Below are 21,292 nucleotides of genomic sequence, written 5' to 3'. Positions count from 1 at the left end.
ATGTACCATTTGGACAAGATACACAATAAACGCAATGTACACCGTCACCATAAAAATGTATCAAGCATTTTATTTATAATATTAGTTGATAAAAGATAACTTTGAGGTTTAGGGCTATTCATCATAAATTATTAGTTAATTCTCTGGCTCCACTCTTTATAAGCAGCTGGTTATTGCGGCAACTTGATGCAAATAAATAAATACTATGATCTACGTAAATACATTGAGTAACTGTCCAATATTGGTAAGTTTTTTGGGTTTCCTGAAAGACTCAAAAAAGATATTTCGAGTGAAGCATCACAAATTATAGAAAACAAAAACTACAATATACTTGTTCTTGCCACCCAGCAGAAGAAAGTGTGAAATGTCAATACCGTAGTGAAAATAACGGTAGTTAAGCACAATACCTTCAAGTGCAGTGGGTCTTTCGTAAACTTGTTTACATTAGGCTCTGAAACATGGCCTAGCTCTTAAAGATTTTCAGTCAGACACTCAGAGAATTTACTTTTTGATATTGCCTTATACCACATTGTGTGGATGTTTTTTATATTCTTATGAAGTTTCACAATTACAATGTTGCATAATGGTACCACAGGGAGCATGGAAATGCATAACAATAAGTTAAACATATATTACTATAATTGTAAAAGCTAATCTTGTAATAATACAGCTATAAACTAAAAACAAGGATCTTCATTGCATGTGAAGAACATTTTGGTTTTTACATGTTTACATTTTGTTCTAAAAATGTTCTGAAGCATGGACATATTTCAATGGTACCATGTAATAATATTTTCGATTTGCATCGTCTGGTAATATTTCGTGACAATACAGACCAGGGTGTTTTTAACAGCTCCTGGAGAAATATGTTAGATAAACCATTCAGTTGTAATATCAGTAGTTTTACACAAAGGATTTGGGCTATCCCTACAATCATGCTAAAACTTGTGATACGTAATGTTATATACATAGCGTGTGATTTTTGGGCCTTTCATAAAACTTGTGAAATTCTAACTTGCTTAATTCAACGCGTAACTGCGTTATGATGCCTTATGATTGCTCAACCTCTAGATGTGGAACACGAACGCCTTTCAAATGGCAACAACTTAGAGAGTAAAACTAAGTAAGTTCACTTTTCTGTTTTGAAGTATTGTCCAGCGCTTGAGTACAGTTAAACACTAGTCGAGATTTTATCAACCGATCTTTAAATTAATAATTCAAACAGGGGAAATTTTCCTACGAGCCCTGTACAGCATTTGTTCCTCTCTTTACCAAGACTATGATTTACAAAGCTGACTATATAATTGCGCAAAAAAATTATATTATGTTTATAGCTTTCAGCTTTTTATTTCTTTCGGCACAGGAAGGGGGATAAAGATGTCTGTTTCCACACCAAAAAGTACTTAACGTCTAGGTTTTTAATGAAATGCCGTCATTCTAAGCTAGATATTAAATAATAAATTTAAAGCTAGTTAAAAAACTTAGTCGTTTCGCCTTTGTCGTTCTAAGCTTATAATGAGGGTCTCTATTCATTTCTTGACTGCCTCCTGTTCACAGGTAAAATTTGAAACGAGGTTGGTTTTTATTTTGTTGCCATTGGCATACAAAATGGTAGATTTTTTATGTTGCTGAGCTATTTGTGGAGTAACTATTGATGTAAAGAAACCGAGGAAAATTGTCAATTCGAGAAAAGGATGTCACACGGGTAATTTGATAGTTTTGTTTCGTTGAAGGTTATTTCAAATATGCTTTCCATAGAGGCTTTAAGCTGTGCAAGATAGAGCGCAAAATTGACGCTCGTTTTCAATTCACAACGGCAAAGGCCGGCTTCATTGAACTCTTAGTGGGAGAGTAACAACGAACCGTAGTTTTCTGAATTTTTCAGGATTGGGACTTTTGCAAAATACTAAAATATCTAGGTTGTACACAGTATTTTGTTCATTACTATATGTCTATCTGGATTGATCTAATGGATAGATCTTTTTGTCTAAACGTCAGCATTTAATTTGTGCCAAATGTCAGAAATATTGATCATAAAATGGTTTTATAAAGCCTTCTTGAAGTTTTAGTGAAATATTTTGTTTAAACAACAAACTAATGATTGTACGAAACATTGTATTACCATGGGTGTCTTAGCATCATTTACTGGGAAGGTAAGGCAAAACTCCAGGAATGCCAGATTTATGCTAGTCTGTATAAGAGATGGTAGTCTGTATAAGCTCTTTGCTCATAACATTGCCCACCCACCAGCCTCGAGGTGTGCTATTCCATTTCAGTCTATATGTGTATGATGATTTATTTCATTACTGTATTTCTTTGAAAAGTGCTTTCAACAAACAATGGGCAGATGCTCAAGCAACTGTCGAAGATTTGTTGGAGATTGAGTTACCAAAAGAACCCCCAAAGCCTGAAAGGGTAAGACCTCCAATATCATTTGATAATCAGCAAAATTTCAGCATAGAGCTGTAATGTATGACATCAAAATGTATATTTAAGAGTTTTTTAATTCTGACCACATAACATAAAAAACACCAGTTATGGTAAATGAAAGAATTGAATCCTGCAAATGGATTACTGTTATTTTGGCTTTGTTCATAAAGCTATCAACAGAGACCAAATAACAGGAGGTTTGATAAGGATAGGGCAATTCATAGCACATTTAATTGATTTTGCATACTTTGAGAATATTCATGATGCACTTATTCATGATGATGAGGTTATTCAGATTAAATATAGATTTTTTTGAAATCATCAGTGAAGAACTTATTGTTTAGCATGCATAAGCTATGTGGCAGTTTGAAAATTCAATTTTTAAAAGAAATGTCATAGTTGAATGCTTTATTCAAATTTTTTCGCTTGTTTATTTTAATTGAATAGAAGATATGCTAAACTGGTATAATTATTTAAGAAGTCTGGGACCTTTTATGGGAGCAACCTTTTGCTTTTCCACTCTGTCCATGTAAAAAAACCTTGCTAATGACAAAAATTGGCAGTTAGCTGAATAATTTATTTTTTTCTCTGCAAAGGGTTTAAGGCAATTGACAGTCTTTAAGTACTATAGTAAAAATATGTACTGTTGTATTGTAAGCTTTCAATGGAATTACCTTGCTCGTGAGTTTTATCAAAATTAAAATTTTAAAAATAGCCAGTGCTTAAATGTGGGTGTACCCCAGGTTGAAAAAATCATAACCCAGCTCATCAACACTTGCATCTCAAGAACTGTTTGCTGCTTGTGGAAAAAAATCAAAGTATTGTGCTGCTCAAAATCTGACTTCATCTCGCTCTTGATTACCACCTCAAACAGTTGAAATACTTATTTTCAAAAGCAGGGTATGTCATGTTGTCCAACCTTGGGTGTAAGAATGTTCCCATATTATTCCTAAAATTTTCCTTTTCTTCCTGCTTTATAGGATAGAATTGCAGCATTTCAATTTTTGGCAGTTATGTATGTGAAGTACATTCAAATTTTCAGAAGATTGGAAGAATGCTATGATCAGGTAGGTTTTAGAATATTTACAATTTCAATGATATATTCATGGAATTCAGGCCTAATTGTTATTTTGCATTGAAAAATGTTTAAAACTGACTTTAGATCACCTTGATTTAGATGAAATGATGGTATTTGAAATGCTTATTCAAATGCTATTTTATGGAATGAAGTTTCTCCGCTTTTATATGTTATTTTGACAATTTTCAAATTGGTTAAATTAGGGCTGCATCCTAAACGTCATAGTTAGGGTGCAAAGGTAGAAAAGTATTGGTGGTCAATTATAAACATCAAACACTATAATGATATAATTGAAAAATCTGGTAGCCTCCTAGCCCCCTTTTGTCACAGCCCCTGTACAAAAATAATTTTTAATAGTTTGGTTTCACTATTGATGTTGTTTTCCACTATAATCCTCTTTGAATATTTTATGTTCAGAAAATCACAGGTCTGTTAATGGTAATCTTACTTTCTATGATAGATTGTGCATCCCCAGAAACGTCGAGTTCTCAGACATTTGTTGGATGGGACAATGGGCAGGTAGTTCAAATTGTACTTAAACCCATACCTTTCGTGTGCTACAGAGTCAGAGGCATAGGTAGCACTCATAACCTGGAGAGGACACGATTTGACCAAGCATTGGACAAGAAGTCCTAGCAAAAAGTGCACTGTGATATTAAAAAGCAACAATAAAGGGTCACTTATTTTTCCTGTTTGGCACTTGTAACCATTTTGGAACATTCGGGCTCTTCAGGCTCCCATGTTTTCTACATCTTGTTTATGATATTGAATCTATCCATTCTAGCCAAGGGTGTAGTAAGTGAATTGCTAAAAGGGAGATTATTTGCGTGGTTTAAAATTTGGAACATAAATTCCTAGGTGGAGTCAACAAAAATCTAAAAACAAAGGATGTTTCATGGAAAAGTTAGTTTTAGTGTTAATTTTGCCAAAGCAAAATGATTTAATCTAAGTTTCGCGGGGTGCAAAGAACAAATTAATTGGAACCACACTGTTATAGTAGAATTTGCCAATCTAGCCTTATTTCTACCTATAAATTGATCTTAGCATAAATTGAATAAGCTTTGCAACATTGTGGCTTAACCAAACTTATATTTTTCTTTGCCAAGGATTTTGGAACTGAAGAACGAGATGGTCGTTTTAGAGTACTCAGAATACCACTATCTTGACGATGTCCTGTCTGATCTCAAGCTCACTCCTGTAAGTTCTACATAACCTTATCTTTTCATTATCTTCTCACGTGATTTCATCTACATTACACAACAAATTAATCAAAAAAGTATTTTCCTTTTGTCTATCATGTCTTGTGTTTTGGTGCCATTTGATTGCCAAATTCTGTGATTATATCATTATTTCTAGAATGATATTGAGATACCAATTCCGAAGTACTTTATACATGAAAACAGTCAGGCGATTAAAGAACGTGAGAAAATGATGGGAACGGTCCTGGCCGGCATGAAACAAACCCAGCCTGCAACTCAGGTAATGGCATTCTCCTTTTTCAGCTTTGTTTGTCACTTTCTACCCTCTTTCAGTTCTGTTTTATGCTGTATACTACTAATATAACATGGACGACATTCATTCAGAAATTTTCCCAAAACAAACTTAGTCCATCTCATTGTTTTTGAAGTAGTTATCCTTTTAGGGGATAGCAAATAGCTAGCAAATAGTCTTTATAAACAATTGATCTAGAACTAAGTTTTGTCCGCTTGTTGTGCACCTCGAGAAAAGTCCACATCTGCAGTTATGTACTAAACACGAGAGAACACTGCCGACACCTCCTTCCATACAACAATAACCAAATATTTTATTAGCAAAGTAACAATAGACTAAAATCAACACAAATTTTGATATTTTAGTATGGAAAAATTTTGTCAAGATACTGTCTTCTAGTAGACTATTCGTCCAATAATACTGGAAAATTTTGATGGAGCATTTAAGGTCTCCTTGTCCTTAGTCTTTAAAGTTTTCCCTAGTCTAGTATGGCAGAGAAACATAGTTTCGATTATTTGAACTGAAACACAGAAATGCCTAGCAGTTCTTGTTTCGTTTGTAAAATTTCTGTGTTGGCAATTTTACCAAAACTGTTTCAAAAATATCGAATGAAAAAAGAGGAATGAAAACAGGTGTAACAATATTACTAAATAAGAATAACTATTTTATTACTATATCAAACTTGCACCGGTTTTTAACCATTGATGTTTTGTAGTTTTTTATTATTCCTTTCAGTTGAATGCTGACCTGTAAGGGTTGGTTTGAATAAAAAAGGCAGTGGTATCGCGACTTTCACTTAAATGTGTATCATATCTTTTTTTATGTTCTAGATGGTAGAAGAAATTCAAATATCACCAGAGGATGCAATTCGTATTGTGCAGGTAAGATCTTTGCAAGGTTATTGCCAAGGACAAGAACAAAATGACGCCTCTTTTGCTAAAGAACCTTTCTAATTAGAGAAAAAAGCAGTAGAAATAACTCCGAAGTAAATTTATTGAATTTATTTCTGTAGACATCTTCATCAAGTTGTCTGCCAGAGTTTGTCACTTTTATTTGAAACTTTAAAGCGCTGTGCAACGAAATAGAATAGAGGTGCTCTTTCACACGAATAAATGACCATAAGAACCTTATTGCATTGTATTTAGTGCGTTATGTTTATTCTTTTAAATTCTTTTGTTTAAAAGTTTTTTACCCAATAGAAGCTATAGTTATAAAGACAATAAGAAATAAAAAACTTCATGCTTTAAATTGATTTTTTTCTTCAGATACACGAAAGAGCACGCCAAGGAAGACTTAGAGCAAAGTTTATGAGAGAAATAAGGTGCAAAATTGTTTTCTTAATAGATGTAGACTTTAAATCGGAGTGCAAGTAACTTAACGTTTCTCTTTTCTTCATTCGCTCTAAAATGCTGTCAAATTTCAATCAGCTATTGAAATCAGTTTGTCCTTTAAAGTACTTAATTCATGAAAGTTTTAATTCATTAGAGTAAATTTAGTGCTTGATTGACTTTGAGGGATAACTAGCAGGAGCAGCCAATCAGAGCTGACGTTAGATGGCCCAAGCCTCATTGTTCATATCAACTATTCGTTGAGAAGACAGGCTACCCTTAAGATCTTCTTATATTCGTTTTAGCTTCCTTTTGGAGCTTTACATAACTGTGACTCTCAATCGAAATCTACTCTGCTGTGTTAAGACAATCTTTTGCCTTGACAGAATTTTACATAATCTTTATTACATTGAATGAAAGACCCAACCCTTTTGCCTTGATAGCACATCCACTCTAGTTTGCTACCAATGTAGACCCATAGACTGCAAAACATCTGTTCGTGTTTCAAAAGTGTAGATCTCCCTTTTTCTTATAAAATCTTTATGTTATTTAGTACATGTCTGCCAGTTATGGTCATTAGGATATTGTGGAAGCTGCACGATTTTTCTGAAAAATTCTTATTCTTTATGTTAACTCCTGTTTCACTTTAAGGCTTTTTAACAGCTTTCTCTCAAACATGCCAACAAAAATTAAATGCACTAAAACAATTATACACTGCCAAGATAATCAACTTTTAACCTTTATTCTTCTACTTCTGTGCTTTTAGCTATGTTGTATTGAAATTTATGATTCAGCTCCCTTTCTTGTCAACTCGTAGGGCACAGGAAGAGAGAGAGCGCTTGGCAGCCTCCAAAGGTGCACCAACCATAGACAGAGATTTAGCAGCTACTCAAATTCAAAAGGTGAGGCCATAATTATTTTCCATTGGAAATTATCTACAAGGAAATTTCATTCTTAATAAATCTACTTACCAAATTAAAATTTTATCGTTCGTTTTGGTAAGGATGATAAAGACAGCTAGTCTATACAAAATGAGAAACTGAAAGGCCTCGCCAAAAACGTATCCAATTTTCTGACCTATCCCATCAGAGTCGTTTCTAGAAACATTTGTCCTTCATTTGCCATGATGTGTAACTGATCACATGAAGCGTTTGTTTGTGCTAGAATGATAATGCCCTAACATGAGTCACCTGATGATCACATGAACACTCGCATGGAGACCCAGAGATACCAGAGTGATGTTTTATACAGAATCGTTGTCTTTAACATTACCAAATTGGTATCAAAATTGATTTCAAAAATTACATCAAAAACGTATTTGCAAGGTACACAGTAATCTGTGACCAAATTCTACACTCTTGCATCCTCTTTGAAGTTTGTAGCTAGAGTCATTTCAAAGGAAGACGTATTGATAAAAAAACATTCCATTGCACTATGGTGGGCATTTTTACATTTAGTGGTTCAATACCCTAAAAATCAGCTATTCTGTTTAATGTTCCCTGCCCGGTTGCTCAGCAACGCAGCTAGCAGCAGCCTCGGTTACAAAATACTTTATTTACCTTAACATCGATGTCAAGATATTAGAACTTTTCAAGAAATTTTCAGTTCATTGTATTTACATTCTTTTACAGATTTGGAAAGGCTTTTCAACCCGAAAGAAAACTGTGAGGATGAGGGAAGAGGAGCTTATGTTTGTTGGAATGGTAATAGTTATTTGGTATTAACAATGAATGTCTCTCTGTATTTGTAATTTTTTGTATTTGTTTCTACCGAGCTTCTGAATATGGTTTTTAGAACAGCTTGGCTAATCGAGCTTTGTCCTTGTCCCTCCTCTTGATGGAATCTGTCCAATTCTTGAACTTACAACAATAAGATATAAACTACCTGAAATATCTCTTTCCTCTTTTTGATACATTTCTTTGTCTGAATATTATAATCTTTTTCTCTACAGAAAGCTCCCCAGGATGTACCCTTCAAGGAGACTCCCATGTTCATTTCTGACCAAACAAAGGTAATTGATACTTCTTAAAACGATTATCGAATGCACTGGTTGCATGTGATGATATGCATTAACAGATGCCCAAATGTCTAAGTCGTTTGTATGTAATAAAAGCATAAGATGCGTGTGTCCATGGTTGCCCATCCATTAAATATGCTGTTTAATGTACTTGTTACAGCAGCATTTGACCAGTGGTCTTTGTTGAAGATAGACTGTGATAAGAGAAAGAGAGAGCTGTTTTTATACTATTTCCTTATTAGACCTTCTAAATAATGTCTCTATTCTATTTTTGATTTTGATAAAAGCCATCCTCTAAAATGTGGACTCTTAGATCTTTGAAGGTATTATAATGCCTTCGCCTTTGGGCTTGCCTCAAGAAGTTATTCTTAAAAGATTCCAGCTGTAATTTGTTCTGTGAATTCATAGAAAATGAACAGAACCGTCTGCTGATTAATAGCACATACAAAAATTTCATATTAGAAAAGCTTGGTGATCCTTACAAACTGAATTTTGATGAGCATGATTATTAAGAAGCAGGTTTGATCTCTCGTATGGTGCTTCAAAAGCTGATTGAAGGAACAAAATGTTATTCTTTTTCAGGATCATCGCAGAGTTGTTCAAGAAGAGTACGAGCGAGATTATCAAAAGGTGAACTTGCTTGTTGTGTCTTGCTGGCCTGTTCTTAGCAAATTGTCCCATAAGGGAAAAGCCCTGAAAAGTCTTCCTTTGATTTCAAGGTAGCTTCTCCTTAGAAATAGCATGCCTTTAGGGGAGCGCAGTTTCGTCTAAATCAACTAGACAAAGCAGCTTAACAATATCCAAACTGATCACGGCTCAGTTATGTGCTAGTATTTCATCAGCTGCTTTAACGATCGTCAATTCCACTGACATCTTTTTGTATTTTCTCATTAAACGCTTTGCAACTTTTTTGTATGACTTACGAAGCAACTATGAAAGAAAAATTGAAAGTTAAAAAGAAGTAGATCAAGCTTCAAAGTTTGATACAACGAAAGAAATATTTTAAGCCAATTTTCTTTGGCTATCAAGAATGTTTTCTTGTTTTCCTATGTACACTTCTGTAAAGGATATTGAGCAATTATTATTTGTACGCAAGCCATTAGTGCGCGGTTCATTTTATTCATCATTGCTGGCAATAGTGTCAGAATTTACATACAGTACTCGGCAATTAATTAGCATATCATCGAGGGATGATGTTATCAAGGTAACTACTCTGATCACAAACTTAACATTTAATCTTTATTTATCAAAGGCTTTGATTACGGTTAAAGATAAACTAGTGGAGATTGAAGGTCCAGAAATGAAAGAGAAAATGCAAGATCAAGTTAGACAATGGTTCATCGAATGCAGGTAAATAATGCACTTGATAATGCCTCCTATATTTGAGTGTCTCTGCCAATATCAGTTGATTTTCTTGAAATCTCGTCTACAATGCGTTTAGAGGTATCGTGTTATGTTGTTATCATGTTTTTACATTATCATAGATATACCAAATACAACATTGTTAAAGTTCATTCTGGCTCGTCTTTGGAAAGATATCAAGGACTTTACTCATTTGCCTATAATACATTTCAGTGTAACTATATTCCAATTTAAAGTGAACTCACATACTGCACGACTCGAATCAAAAGCAAAGTATAATTTGATTTAGGCCAAAAGCCATGCTTATGCTAGTACAAAAGAGACTGATACTAATTTATAAAAATTTCTAAGCATTAATAGAATAAATGAACGAGAAACTTTGTTATAAGAAAGGAGTTAAGTTAAGAAAATTTAGAGTACCTTTACGCTTGTACTGTGAACGATCTTGAAAAGCATATTGCTTATTTCTATAATTACTTTGACATTTTCGACCATGGACAGAAAAAATCGAATTTCATTTTTATGAATTTCTATGTTTTTGAATCATCATATGTTCATGATCTAGACAATTTTGATTTTGTAAGCTATCTTACATTTTTACATCTCATATTATCTTGAATATTTTACTTTTATTAGCCTGTGTCTTTGCTTTTTTGATCTCGATTCTCCATTTTTTTCAATCAAAGAGATGCCACTGGAAAATTCCCAGAATATCCAACTGAAGAAGAAGGAGGATCTGCTGCAATATTCACACAGAAAGACCCTGCACAAGTTGAAGAGGAATTAAAAAAGAAGGTTTGTAATAGGACTCTTTTCAGTTAGGTTTATGAATAGAGAGACAGTTTATCGACAAGCCTACTGATGATTTTTATGTAGCAGATCTTAAACAGACTAATTTTGTGATTTATCTTGAGAGAGACTAATTTTTGTAATAGAAAGAGTTTAGCTATACTGCTATATAATGTTTGTTTTGTGTTTATAGTTTTTTCCTGTGTTCTAACCCGTTTCTGAAAACCAAGTCAATATGATCACTGAAGATATTGAGAAATTTTGCTGAGAAATTTTGATAATCGGACACGTTGAATTTTTGCAATGGCCAAAAAGCAACTCGTGTCAAAGCTTAACGTTAAAATGGATGGAGTAAAACACATCAGAAGTTAAACACTGTTTTTAAGCGTCCTACAAAAGAAATGCATAAACATAATGGTGTCATATGATTTTGCCTTCATTCAGTATCAGTTGCAGTTGAATGTGGCTTGTGACGAGATGTTTTATGTTCTCCTTCCTCTTTCAGGAAGAAGAAAAGGCAAAGAAGAAAGGCAAAAAGGATAAGAAAGACAAAAAGGACAAAAAGGACAAAAAAGGAGGGAAGAAAGGAAAGAAAGGAAAGGGTGATGAGGTATTTAAAACTACAGCTTCTTTCTAGCTTTATTCGGAACCAGTAACCATCATGGCTTTATTCTAGTCAGATCTCGTGCATCTATAATCTGCGTGCGTTTGCAAAGCCACTAACGGTATTGCCACATTCAAATTTTGATATCTAGAGTCATAACTTTGTTGGACCAATATATCTTTTCAGAAGATGTCTTACTTTTATTTTGTAAATTAAAACATTTATCCGGCTAAAAAATTTTAATAGACTCATGTATTATCTTTAATCCAAAAAAGTGTGATGATTAATCCTTACTTTTATTTTAATAGATAAACATGGTATTTTCAGCTTTTTATTCTTGAGCTCAAAGGAATAGAATAAGTTTTGCTTATTGAATTGGCTCCTTTTTTAGGATGAGGAAGAAGGAATTAAATTCCAGCCTTCTTCGTTTGTTCCAACAGTCGACGAAGCAAGTCTGTCTTACAAAGGTACAATTAACATATATTCGAGGACACTTATGAAAAATTACTGAAAATTATTGATGAAAGTTTTCTCTCAGATAATGAGCGATGCCGGATAGGCAATCTGTACTCACTCTGGTGGAAGACAGTTCTGTGTTTTAACTCTTAATGCAATAATTATGCAGCTACATGGTATTTACGGATTAGAGGGAATTCAGCGGGCCAGAGAGCCTTAGAAAGTATTTGTCATCTTTTCTCTTCGAAAAATAATTAAAATATATATAGTTTTCTTGTTGATGGAGAATTGGACTGTTTTTTCCCCGTAAATTATCTACCTTGTATATTTTGCATATTCAAGCCTCTGTCAAAGCTGTATTGATACTCATGATGTTTTGGTATGAGAGAATATTAAAGGCAATAAGTGATCTAGATTTATCATCATGACTTTTAAAGATGATTTTATTCTACTTAAAATCAAAAACAGAATTAATGATTACTTGTAAATGTAGAAACACTTTGCTGTTTTTTTACCTCTATGATTCATATTTGAAATATTTTAGATGTGTGGTCAACTCGAGATGAAACAAATAATTTTGCGCAAAAACATGACGCTGAATTGATCAAAGAAGCCAAAAGGTAGAATTTGTTTCCAAAGATAGTAACTATTAGTTTGTTATGCAATCATTGAAATGTACGTTGTGTTAAACAAACAAGACTAGCATTTTGGTACTCAGCTAAGAAAAGATAGAGGTTAAACGAAAAGGATGTGCAAGTCTTAAGTAAATGATTTTAAACAACCCAGAAGAATAAATAACGTTAATATAGTTAACAAATAAATTAAGTATCAGAATACAAATAAATAATATGATTCTGGTACTCAGATTATTTGCCAACTGTATTAACGTTATTTCGATTAAGTACCACATGCAACATACATATTTGATCAGAAGAATATGTGTCCCTGAAAATTTTTGCTTATTGTCCATACTCATATTGTAAGCACAGAGATAAAGATATAAATTTATATTCTGAATTATTTTGTACATTACCAAAACAGTAATTTTATCCGGCAGCAGAAGCAATTAGATTCTACTGACTGTTTCTTGTGAGGTTTTTTTGAAGTTGTCATGTCCAAAGCTTCAAAACTCCACTGTTTAGCTGATTATGCATATCGACATATTTCATTCTAGTCTGTGGATTTTATTTAACCATTTTGGTAATATCATTCTTCATAAGGGTTTTAGCGTATTATCTTATTTTTAGATAAGCTAAATTTAGTTCCTTTAGCATTGATTTCTAAATTTAGAATATCGTTTTTACAATGCAATCATTTTTACTTTAGAGTGGAAGTGGAGAATGAGATACGATTGCATGTTGATGAGTTAATGAGACAGGAGCTCAAGAACTTAAAGCTAGTAAGATGCATTTATGTCAGATATTTGTAATCCTATTTTGGTTAAGGGTTCTTCTCATTAGTGTGACTTGAAGTCCTTCATATATTCTTCGTTAACTTAGGTATCTAGCTAACTAATGCCTTATCTGCTAATTAGTTGCCTTTTGTTTATTCATTTGTTCTTTTGCCCTATTTGAAATCTTCATCTACATGTTGTGCTGGTTGAGCAGTTAGCATCATCAAATTACTCAGTTCACGCCTTATGCCCATGCAATCGCTGATTCTTCTGTAAGCCTCCCTGATGGTGGTAGAGAAATAACGAGACATAACACATTAATCTATGATCTATTGTTGATTTTGCCAGCCAACAGTTAGCAAGTTAGCAGGTGCCATGTCCTCTTCACTACCCTTTAGATGTATTCTAGATGTAGGATCTTTCTCTCTCAGAGTTTTTCTTGCTAATTGATTCAATGTTTCTGTTCAACAGGCTGTAGATCGTGACAAACAAGGCAAGAAAGGAAAGCGGGGGAAAAGCGGTAAAGGGAAAAAGGGTGGTAAAAAGGTTGTTTGACGTTTTTACATTTTGCCCCTTTGTGTTTTTGCAATTGTTTGAGAAGGAGACATCTTTGAAGCATTGAAAAATAAAGGGTTTATGTATTCCAGGGCTTTTTAAAGGTTAAAATTCTTTGAAGGGGTTGAAGTATCTAGAATCTAATTTTCAGACCCTTAAAGTTTACATACAGTGTAAAAATTAAGTTGTGAGTCAAATTTCCAACTTGATTTTAATTTAATATCGTCTGTGTCCTAAATGCTATCACTATTCTTTGACTCGTCTACGATTGGTAACAATCTTCTTTATTTTTTTGTAGTAGCTTTAAGTCTTACTAAGAATTTGCTATCTAAAATTCTTTCAAATGTCCAGTGTTCAATTAAGGAAGGACTGACTGACCGTTTTGTATCACTACCTTTATCTAAGATCACTATGTTTACTTTAAGAAAAAGAAAAGTGGCAAGAAAAGTGGAAAGAAGGGTAAAAAGGGAAAGAAGAAAGAAAAGGATTTGACTGCGGACAGGTTTGTAAAGTTTTGTATATTCATGGACGTAAAAGGTTTTGAATATTTGATTTTCAGTTATGCATTGTTCTTCTTATTCCTTGGAACACTTGAAATGTTTTGATAAGCAGTTTCACTAATTAAAAATCCATTTAAGGAAACGAAAAGGATAAGTTAAAATAAGAGTATAATCTTAGCAATAGCTGTTGGAAAAATAAAGACAATGAAAGATATTTTCTTGAGGTAATAGCTTTTTTTGCTTCTCACAATATTTTAGCTCACAGATGTTTTTTTTTCTTTCTTTGATTAATTGTATTTTGAAATTCAAATATTGATATAATGCTCAATCTTCGAATGTAAATTTTCTGTATTGAGCGGACAATGAATGAAATCCAAGAAGATGCATTTTTGTTAAATGATTGAATAGAGATGTTTTCTGACTAGTTGGGTTTACAGAAATCATTTACCGTATCAAAGTTGGATATTTGCCGTTATGGATTCTTCTTGAAACTTAAGTGCCGCATGCATCTCAAGTTTAGATGAGACGTCAACGATTTCAGTATTCTTTTTCTTGTCTATAAGGATTCCTGGACCTTTTGTGCGAAGCATCAGTTAAAAGAGCAAGAGAAAAAGCAAATTGAATGAAATTATAATCAAATTTCCTTTAACCCTGCTTAAATTATTGTTTTTGGTCATTTTACAGAACCATTGAATCTCTATACGAAGAGCTCGTTGTCGAAGGCATTTTGGTGCGCCCAAACAAAGTCAGTGTATCGGACTACATTGGGGAGTACAGCTACTTGGGAACAACATTACGTCAAGCAAATATCGAACCAATGCCTTCATTATCAGACGTCCGAAGAGTTATTACTGAGTTCTGTATTTTACCACTTGGTATGTCCTATATTTCCTTTCTTCTATTTGTAAATTAATCCTTATTTTTTCTTTTTGTCTTTTGACAAAATTGCATCTATTTAAACCAAGCAAGCAGTATAAGACTCATAACTGCTCTAGAGCCATGACAATAAACATATACTATAGCTTTCTCTTTCTTCGTATCCGAAGAGTGACTGTATAGAATAAAGCAGGAGTTAGGGTGTTTTCTTGAAATTGTGAATGATTTTAGTTCAAGTCCTACCATTAAAGTATACTTGCTTGTTAAAATGTAGTTATAAGTTGATTTATCTTTGCCCCCATCAGTCTAAAAAATAGCTAAGTACAGTATCGAAACATTTATTTTATAAATTATATGCAAATGTGATTCATTTATCAAAGTTTGCACTTTCCAGAGATTTTCTTTCTTCTGTATTTTTCAATTCTTTTGGCACTGTTCTGACTTTTTATCAAAAAATTAATATTTCAAGGGAAATGTAAAGCTTTTAAAAACGAAGCCTTATATTACACAATTCTAGTTTAGTATTTCATATTTTTTGTATTCAAATCCAGGATCACAGATTGTGCACGAAAAAGCTCCCCATGTCAAATCAGTCATGATCGCAGGACCGCGTGGCTGTGGAAAGAAGATGCTTGTTGATGCTATATGCACGGAGGCTGGTGCCAACTTGTTTGACTTAACTGCCGCAAACATTGCTGGGAAATACCCTGGAAAAGCCGGTTTGCAAATGATGTTACATCTAGTCTTCAAGGTACCTCCAACATTTCTTCCAAGGCCTTTCATGTTAGGTGACCCCAAGGCTCAGTAGACATATGAAACTCCGCACCTTCGTTGACCTCTAAAATGTTATTATCTCTAGAATATGTATCATTTCTTGTTGCTGAGTACACAATATGCCTCTTAAAGTGAGCACGCAAAAAGTGGTAATTGTATGAAATGCTGGTGTAAAAATGGTACTTATATGCTAAAATTTCTAAAAAAAGTTCGAGAGAAATAAAGTTATTTTGCGAGAATTTGAGAGAGGTAGTCCGAAACAAGAGGAGAGAAAAGACACTGACTATAGTTGAGTGATAGAAGACATAACAACATTGTCAACGTTGCCTCTTACTTTCTGATTATTAACTAGAAATATTGACAGCAGAAATGAAAGCATCTTCTCATGTGGAAGAAAACATTTCACGACTTCTTGTTGTGTATTGTTGTGTATATATAGCATTTCCAGTATTTTTGTGCTGTGGAAATATTTTGTCAATAAGTTTAAATATTGCGTCAGAACCATAAATGTCGCAAATAAAGATCTGAATGTTTGCTAACGGATTGCTGTTTTCTTGGCACTGTTCATGAAGTTATGAACAGAGGCCAAATGACAGAAGTTTGATGGGGAAAGAGCCTGTGCTTATGTGGCCTATGTCAGGCGATTAGTATCATGTTAAGCTGATTTAGCATTTTTAGTGGTATTCCATGATGCTCTTTCAGGTCACGAAATCCAAGTTAAAGGATATTAAAAATAGACTTTCGTGCCGTCATCACTTAAGAGCTGCAGTGAAACCTTTTTGGTGTATCCAGTTTCAATTTTCCTCTGATGTACAGTCATTGCCAAAAGTACTTGGAACATCCAGTAATTTGCGTTGTGTTTGTGTTCTTATATTTTTCCATTCTTTTCCCGGATACTCCTATTTCCGCACCCCCTACTCCCCTAAAAAAAGGTTGATAATTTAGAAAAATAACATGGAAGTTGCAGAAAAAAGCGTTCTTCCTAATCCCCTACGTCGTTTTGTAGTAAACCAACATTGTCCAAGGGGGGGGGGGAGGGAATGGCTTAACTTGCCCTTGGAAACTGACGCTAGTGTACCAAGACTTTAGGCAAGCATTGTATCTTGTAATTTAGAATATGTATTCAATATAAAAGTTCCAATTCTAAGTATTTTAGGAAAAGTAGAATTCAAACCATTATAAGCTCAATATAATCGATTTGACCCTTAGGTTGCTCGTCAGCTACCTCCATCTGTTGTTTATATTGGAGACTGCGAGAAGACATTCCTCAAAAAAGTCCCAAAGACAGACAAGGTACAGGATTCTAAGAGTTTAATATTGTATAAAAAACAGTTGATATGGAAATAGCGATCATCCCATATTTAAAAGAATCCGTGGATACAGTTATAGTGATCTTCGTATTAAGAATCAACTGGATGTAAACATTGATAAAGACGTACAGATAATAAAAATGGTGATCACGTTGTTTATAGAAAGGCAACCAATCATGATGAAACTCATCTTTGAAACTAGACTTCTCATGCTATACTATCTTTGAATAGTCCATGCACAGTTCTGCCAATTTAATGGAATCGAAAGTTGTTTCTAGATTGTCAGGTTTTATTTTCTTCAATTTGATTTTGTTTAATATTCATCTATATAGATTCAATTGTTTATATCTTTGATGTTTTTTTCTAGATAGAACCTTGATTTTAACCTCTTTTGTGTTTATTTACAGACCGAGCCAAGAAGACTGAAAAAAGACTTACCGAAAATTTTAAAATCACTGAAACCAGAAGATAGAGTTTTGATTGTCGGAACTTCAAGAACACCATTTGGTGATTATTTTCTAGTAATTTTAAGTTGATCGTGTTTTTCTTTGATTCCAATATTCATCATTTTACACCTCTAATATTTTTCATTAATCATCCTTAAGTCATCGATTATCTTTTTGTTTTTCACCGGATGAATTCTTGCTTTCTCTCCAATTTTTTGCAAGCTATTTTGGTCCTCCATTTACCGTTTCACCCTACGTTACTCATAACATTGCATATTTCGTGTCCTCAATCCCAGATGCCGAGGTGAAACCATTATGTGCAGCTTATCAGAAGATAGTTCTAATCCCAAGACCAGATTATGCTTCTAGATTCGGTAGGTGCCAACGTTTGATTTTGATTAAAGAAAACCTAAAAGATTTTCTCTTTCTATAAATATCAACTTGGGGAATCGTATTTTTGTTCGTTTTGAACAACTTAAATTAAATTCTGAACAACCTACTTTACAATATTGTTCAATATAAAGAAACAATGCCGTACCTCTTCTGCTTGTAAAAATCACAATGTTCGAAGTTTTCCCAATAGTAAGTTGGTTGCCTGTCATAGGTAACTTGTGGCTATTCTTTTGCACAGTGTACGGTGCCCACTTTACCACATCATGACGTCACATTATGTGAACGCATATAGACAAAATTGTAATTGAAATTTAAATAATAGTCCCCAATGTTTTTGTCTTCCATCTCTAGTCTTGTGGCCAAGTCTGATAAAGAAATACGGAGGAAGAATATCAGATGCACTCGACTTCAGTTCTTTGTCAAAGATTTCTGATGGATACACCCCCGGTCATTTGCTGACAGCCATTAAAACCGTTTTGACTGAACGACGAATCCAACAGGTATTCCAAATTCATTCTCAGAGACATTAGTCCCAGTCAGGGCCCAAGCCACTGAGGGGGGCAGAGGGGCCATGTCCCCCCACTGGCCTCAGAAGCAAGTAGTTTTAAAGCTGCAGAAAAGGGGACAAAGCCTTGGCCTTCTACTTTTGCTAGCCTTGCCCCCCCACCCCACTTTCAAATTCGTGGCATAGGCCCTGCTGGTTCAGCAGGTGACGAGCCATATTTCTGTAAGGGCTGCTCTCAAGCAAAATGGTTAATCCAGAAAAGAGCCATTTTGTATGAATCAACATTTGGGTCCGGAATTTTTGACTTAGCTTCTCATGTTAAATTTTTTTGGATGGAATTGGTGGTTGAAAATCTTCAAATACCTATTCTTAAAGGCAGTAGCTTAACTTGTTCTGTTTTGACTTTCTATTATCTAGATTTACTTTTTATTTATATTATACGAAAACCATTGGACTGAGCCCTTTGTTGAACCAGGTTTGAAGGCAACCATTTGGGATGCTTCATGTGGCCCAAATAATATTGTATTAGGTATGATATTACTGGCCGCACCAAACCACTATTTGTTCAGAAAAATATAAACTCCACGTACATTTGACCAAAAAACTAATAAAATCATAAATATTTTCTAAATGAAAGCTTATTCACCAGAAATGTCTTGCAAGAATGCAAAAGGATTTAATTTTTTTACAAGACTGAAGTGATGTTATATGCAAAGCCAAATTTCCCTTTCTATACTATATTTTCATATTTCTTGCCATATTTTACAGCTTTCAAAGAAACCACTAACAGCTGCTGAGTTCATCCCTCCACTAGCCAAAATTGACCCAATTTACAAAGAAGAAGAAGAGGCTTTCAAGGTACCAGATCTATCTTCTCTTCGGGTTTAATCAATTTTATTGCAGGGTTCAGAAAATTTCTCGTGACCTTACCACCTCGGGGTCAGGTAGGAACGTTTTTGCGAAGTAAAGATAACAAGAAAGGAAAATATTTTGGAAAACACGCAGATTTAAAAATAAAGCAATTTCACTAATTTGGAAGAAAAAAAATTCGCTGGCAATGAGAAAGGAATCCAAGGTTCCTGTTGTGAAAGGTTTTTGGAATAATTGAGCTTCCCTCGCCTTGTCATAGGACCCCATCACTGACTTTGTTTTCCATTACCTTCACCATCGACATTCACAAAATTCACTCCGGGTATTTTTATAGGGTCGTGATCAAGGAAGATTCTATTTGGCAAATCTAGGTTCACAGGAAATTGTGATGCTTTTCTAAACTTACTCTGAGGGCATACAGGCATTAATAAAGACGTTCAAAGAATAGTACCTTTCAGTCCATGTTTCTTTTAAAAGTTTGTGAGCTTCATTGTGTATTTAAAGGAAAATGATACAGACGAAGTAATCGTATTTCTTTTCGTGATATAGTGATAAAGCTACTTCTTTTCGTGGACCTAAGCTTTGGAACCAACTTGAACCTGATGCCAAACAGGCACCTTCCCATACCACCTTTAAGAGAAGAATCAAAAACTAACTATGAACGACCATTCCTATTTCGTAGTATCTATCTTCTTACTAATTAATGTTTTTGTCACGGCCCCCTGAAAAGCATTTCTCGTGGACTGACGGGGCTACCGTGCCTAAATAATTAAAAATGTAAATGTAATGTAAATGTATAGGCAGAGTGAATGGTCAATCATGTAAAAACATTGACACAAACACAAGAAGCACAAGCTCGAAAAGTTTGTGACTTCTCTTGTTCTTCATTCTGATTGTGGGTTTAGTTTCCTGAAAATGGTGTTGGACCCTAATGTCTTATTCTGAGGTTGTAGTCGACATTCTCACAATTTGCACCAACCAATTGAATGTACCTTATTTCCTTTCGTTGAGATTGCCACAGCAAAACTCTTAAACTCTACAAAATTATCAATCCCAAATGAAATTGTATGTATGAATAAAGATAGAGAATAAGGTTTAAATATCATACAAGTTAGCAAGAGAACGCGTTATTTGAACAGAATTCGACCTTCAAATTAATGGTAAGAGCGAAGTAAGTCAAGCAGAAGTCTATCTACTCATTCCTAACTGAATAAGTCTGCAACTCATTAAAAACATTTGTATTAACTTCCTACTTTTCGGTATACAACACTATTAATGCTTCCACTTACAAGAATCAAATCAGAAAACTTGCAACTCAAGCAGAAACGTGCTATTTCTAATAAACTGTAAGCTACTAAATTCTTCCATTACTAACAAGCATGATGTGAAACAATGTGAAACAACTTGTACTTGAAGATGAAACAGACCTCGTTCACTGCAACACAATTGGCGAGAAACCTACTCAGGTTCTTGATCGAGTGAATTTTGTACTATAGATTTGGTACGTAAAAACGCCGCTTGGCAAAAAGCGAGCGAAAGCTGCAAAGGAGGAAGAAGAGGGCACTGGAGGAAAGAAAGACAAAAAGGGGGCGAAAGGAAAAGGAAAGAAAAAGAAATGAAGAAAAGAAGAGGAAAACTGAAGTAAAAAAATATATTTCTCTAGGTTTAATTTGCTTCCAAATTGTAAATATTTCTCAAGCATTAATTTTATAAGCAGAGCAATTTCTTGACAGGTAACAAATATCTTAAGTGCACTTGATTATTGTATGTTGTTAGTTTCACAGAAATCAAGTAAATGTGCTTTCTATCGCAACTTTTCTTTTTAAAATGTCCTTCTGCCTTTAATAAACTGCATAAAAGGAGTGAAATGCTATCAATGTTACTTTTGAAAGAGTCGAGAAGCAGTTAGTCTTTTAACCGAAACACCCAAACTTCCCAGTACAAAGGCAAATTGTTTGAAACGTCAGTGTTCCTCTCAACAATTTCCAGTTAAAAGCACAGCTATGCATTCCCAGCATTTGCTAAGAAATTCTTGTCAACCAGCAACCATTTTCCAAAATACTACCGAGTGAGACCATTGGTTTAAAGACTTTGAAATATAAAAGGGATATCAAA

At 34.1% G+C, this 21,292-nt stretch overlaps 1 protein-coding gene across 1 annotated transcript; it reads left to right on the top strand.

Moving 5' to 3' along the window:
- The first annotated feature begins 1,565 nt into the window (after positions 1-1,565).
- On the top strand, positions 1,566-21,169 carry LOC135692797 (dynein regulatory complex subunit 11). Its single transcript, XM_065211104.2, has 28 exons — positions 1,566-1,705; positions 2,325-2,415; positions 3,411-3,497; positions 3,969-4,027; positions 4,615-4,705; positions 4,865-4,987; positions 5,830-5,880; positions 6,265-6,320; positions 7,145-7,229; positions 7,959-8,030; positions 8,279-8,338; positions 8,927-8,974; positions 9,597-9,694; positions 10,393-10,501; positions 11,001-11,105; positions 11,491-11,566; positions 12,100-12,175; positions 12,882-12,954; positions 13,420-13,494; positions 13,929-14,005; positions 14,688-14,878; positions 15,431-15,630; positions 16,863-16,946; positions 17,371-17,470; positions 17,706-17,783; positions 18,154-18,302; positions 19,076-19,165; positions 20,674-21,169. The coding sequence occupies exons 1-28, from the start codon at positions 1,695-1,697 to the stop codon at positions 20,794-20,796; spliced, it is 2,538 nt and encodes an 845-aa protein (XP_065067176.1). The 5' UTR covers positions 1,566-1,694; the 3' UTR covers positions 20,797-21,169.
- Positions 21,170-21,292: the final 123 nt, after the last annotated feature.

Source organism: Rhopilema esculentum, chromosome 3 (assembly GCF_057945365.1).
Source record: "Rhopilema esculentum isolate cy_ngs chromosome 3, ASM5794536v1, whole genome shotgun sequence".
NCBI lineage: Eukaryota > Metazoa > Cnidaria > Scyphozoa > Rhizostomeae > Rhizostomatidae > Rhopilema > Rhopilema esculentum.
This window is presented reverse-complemented; position numbering and strand designations above follow the sequence as displayed.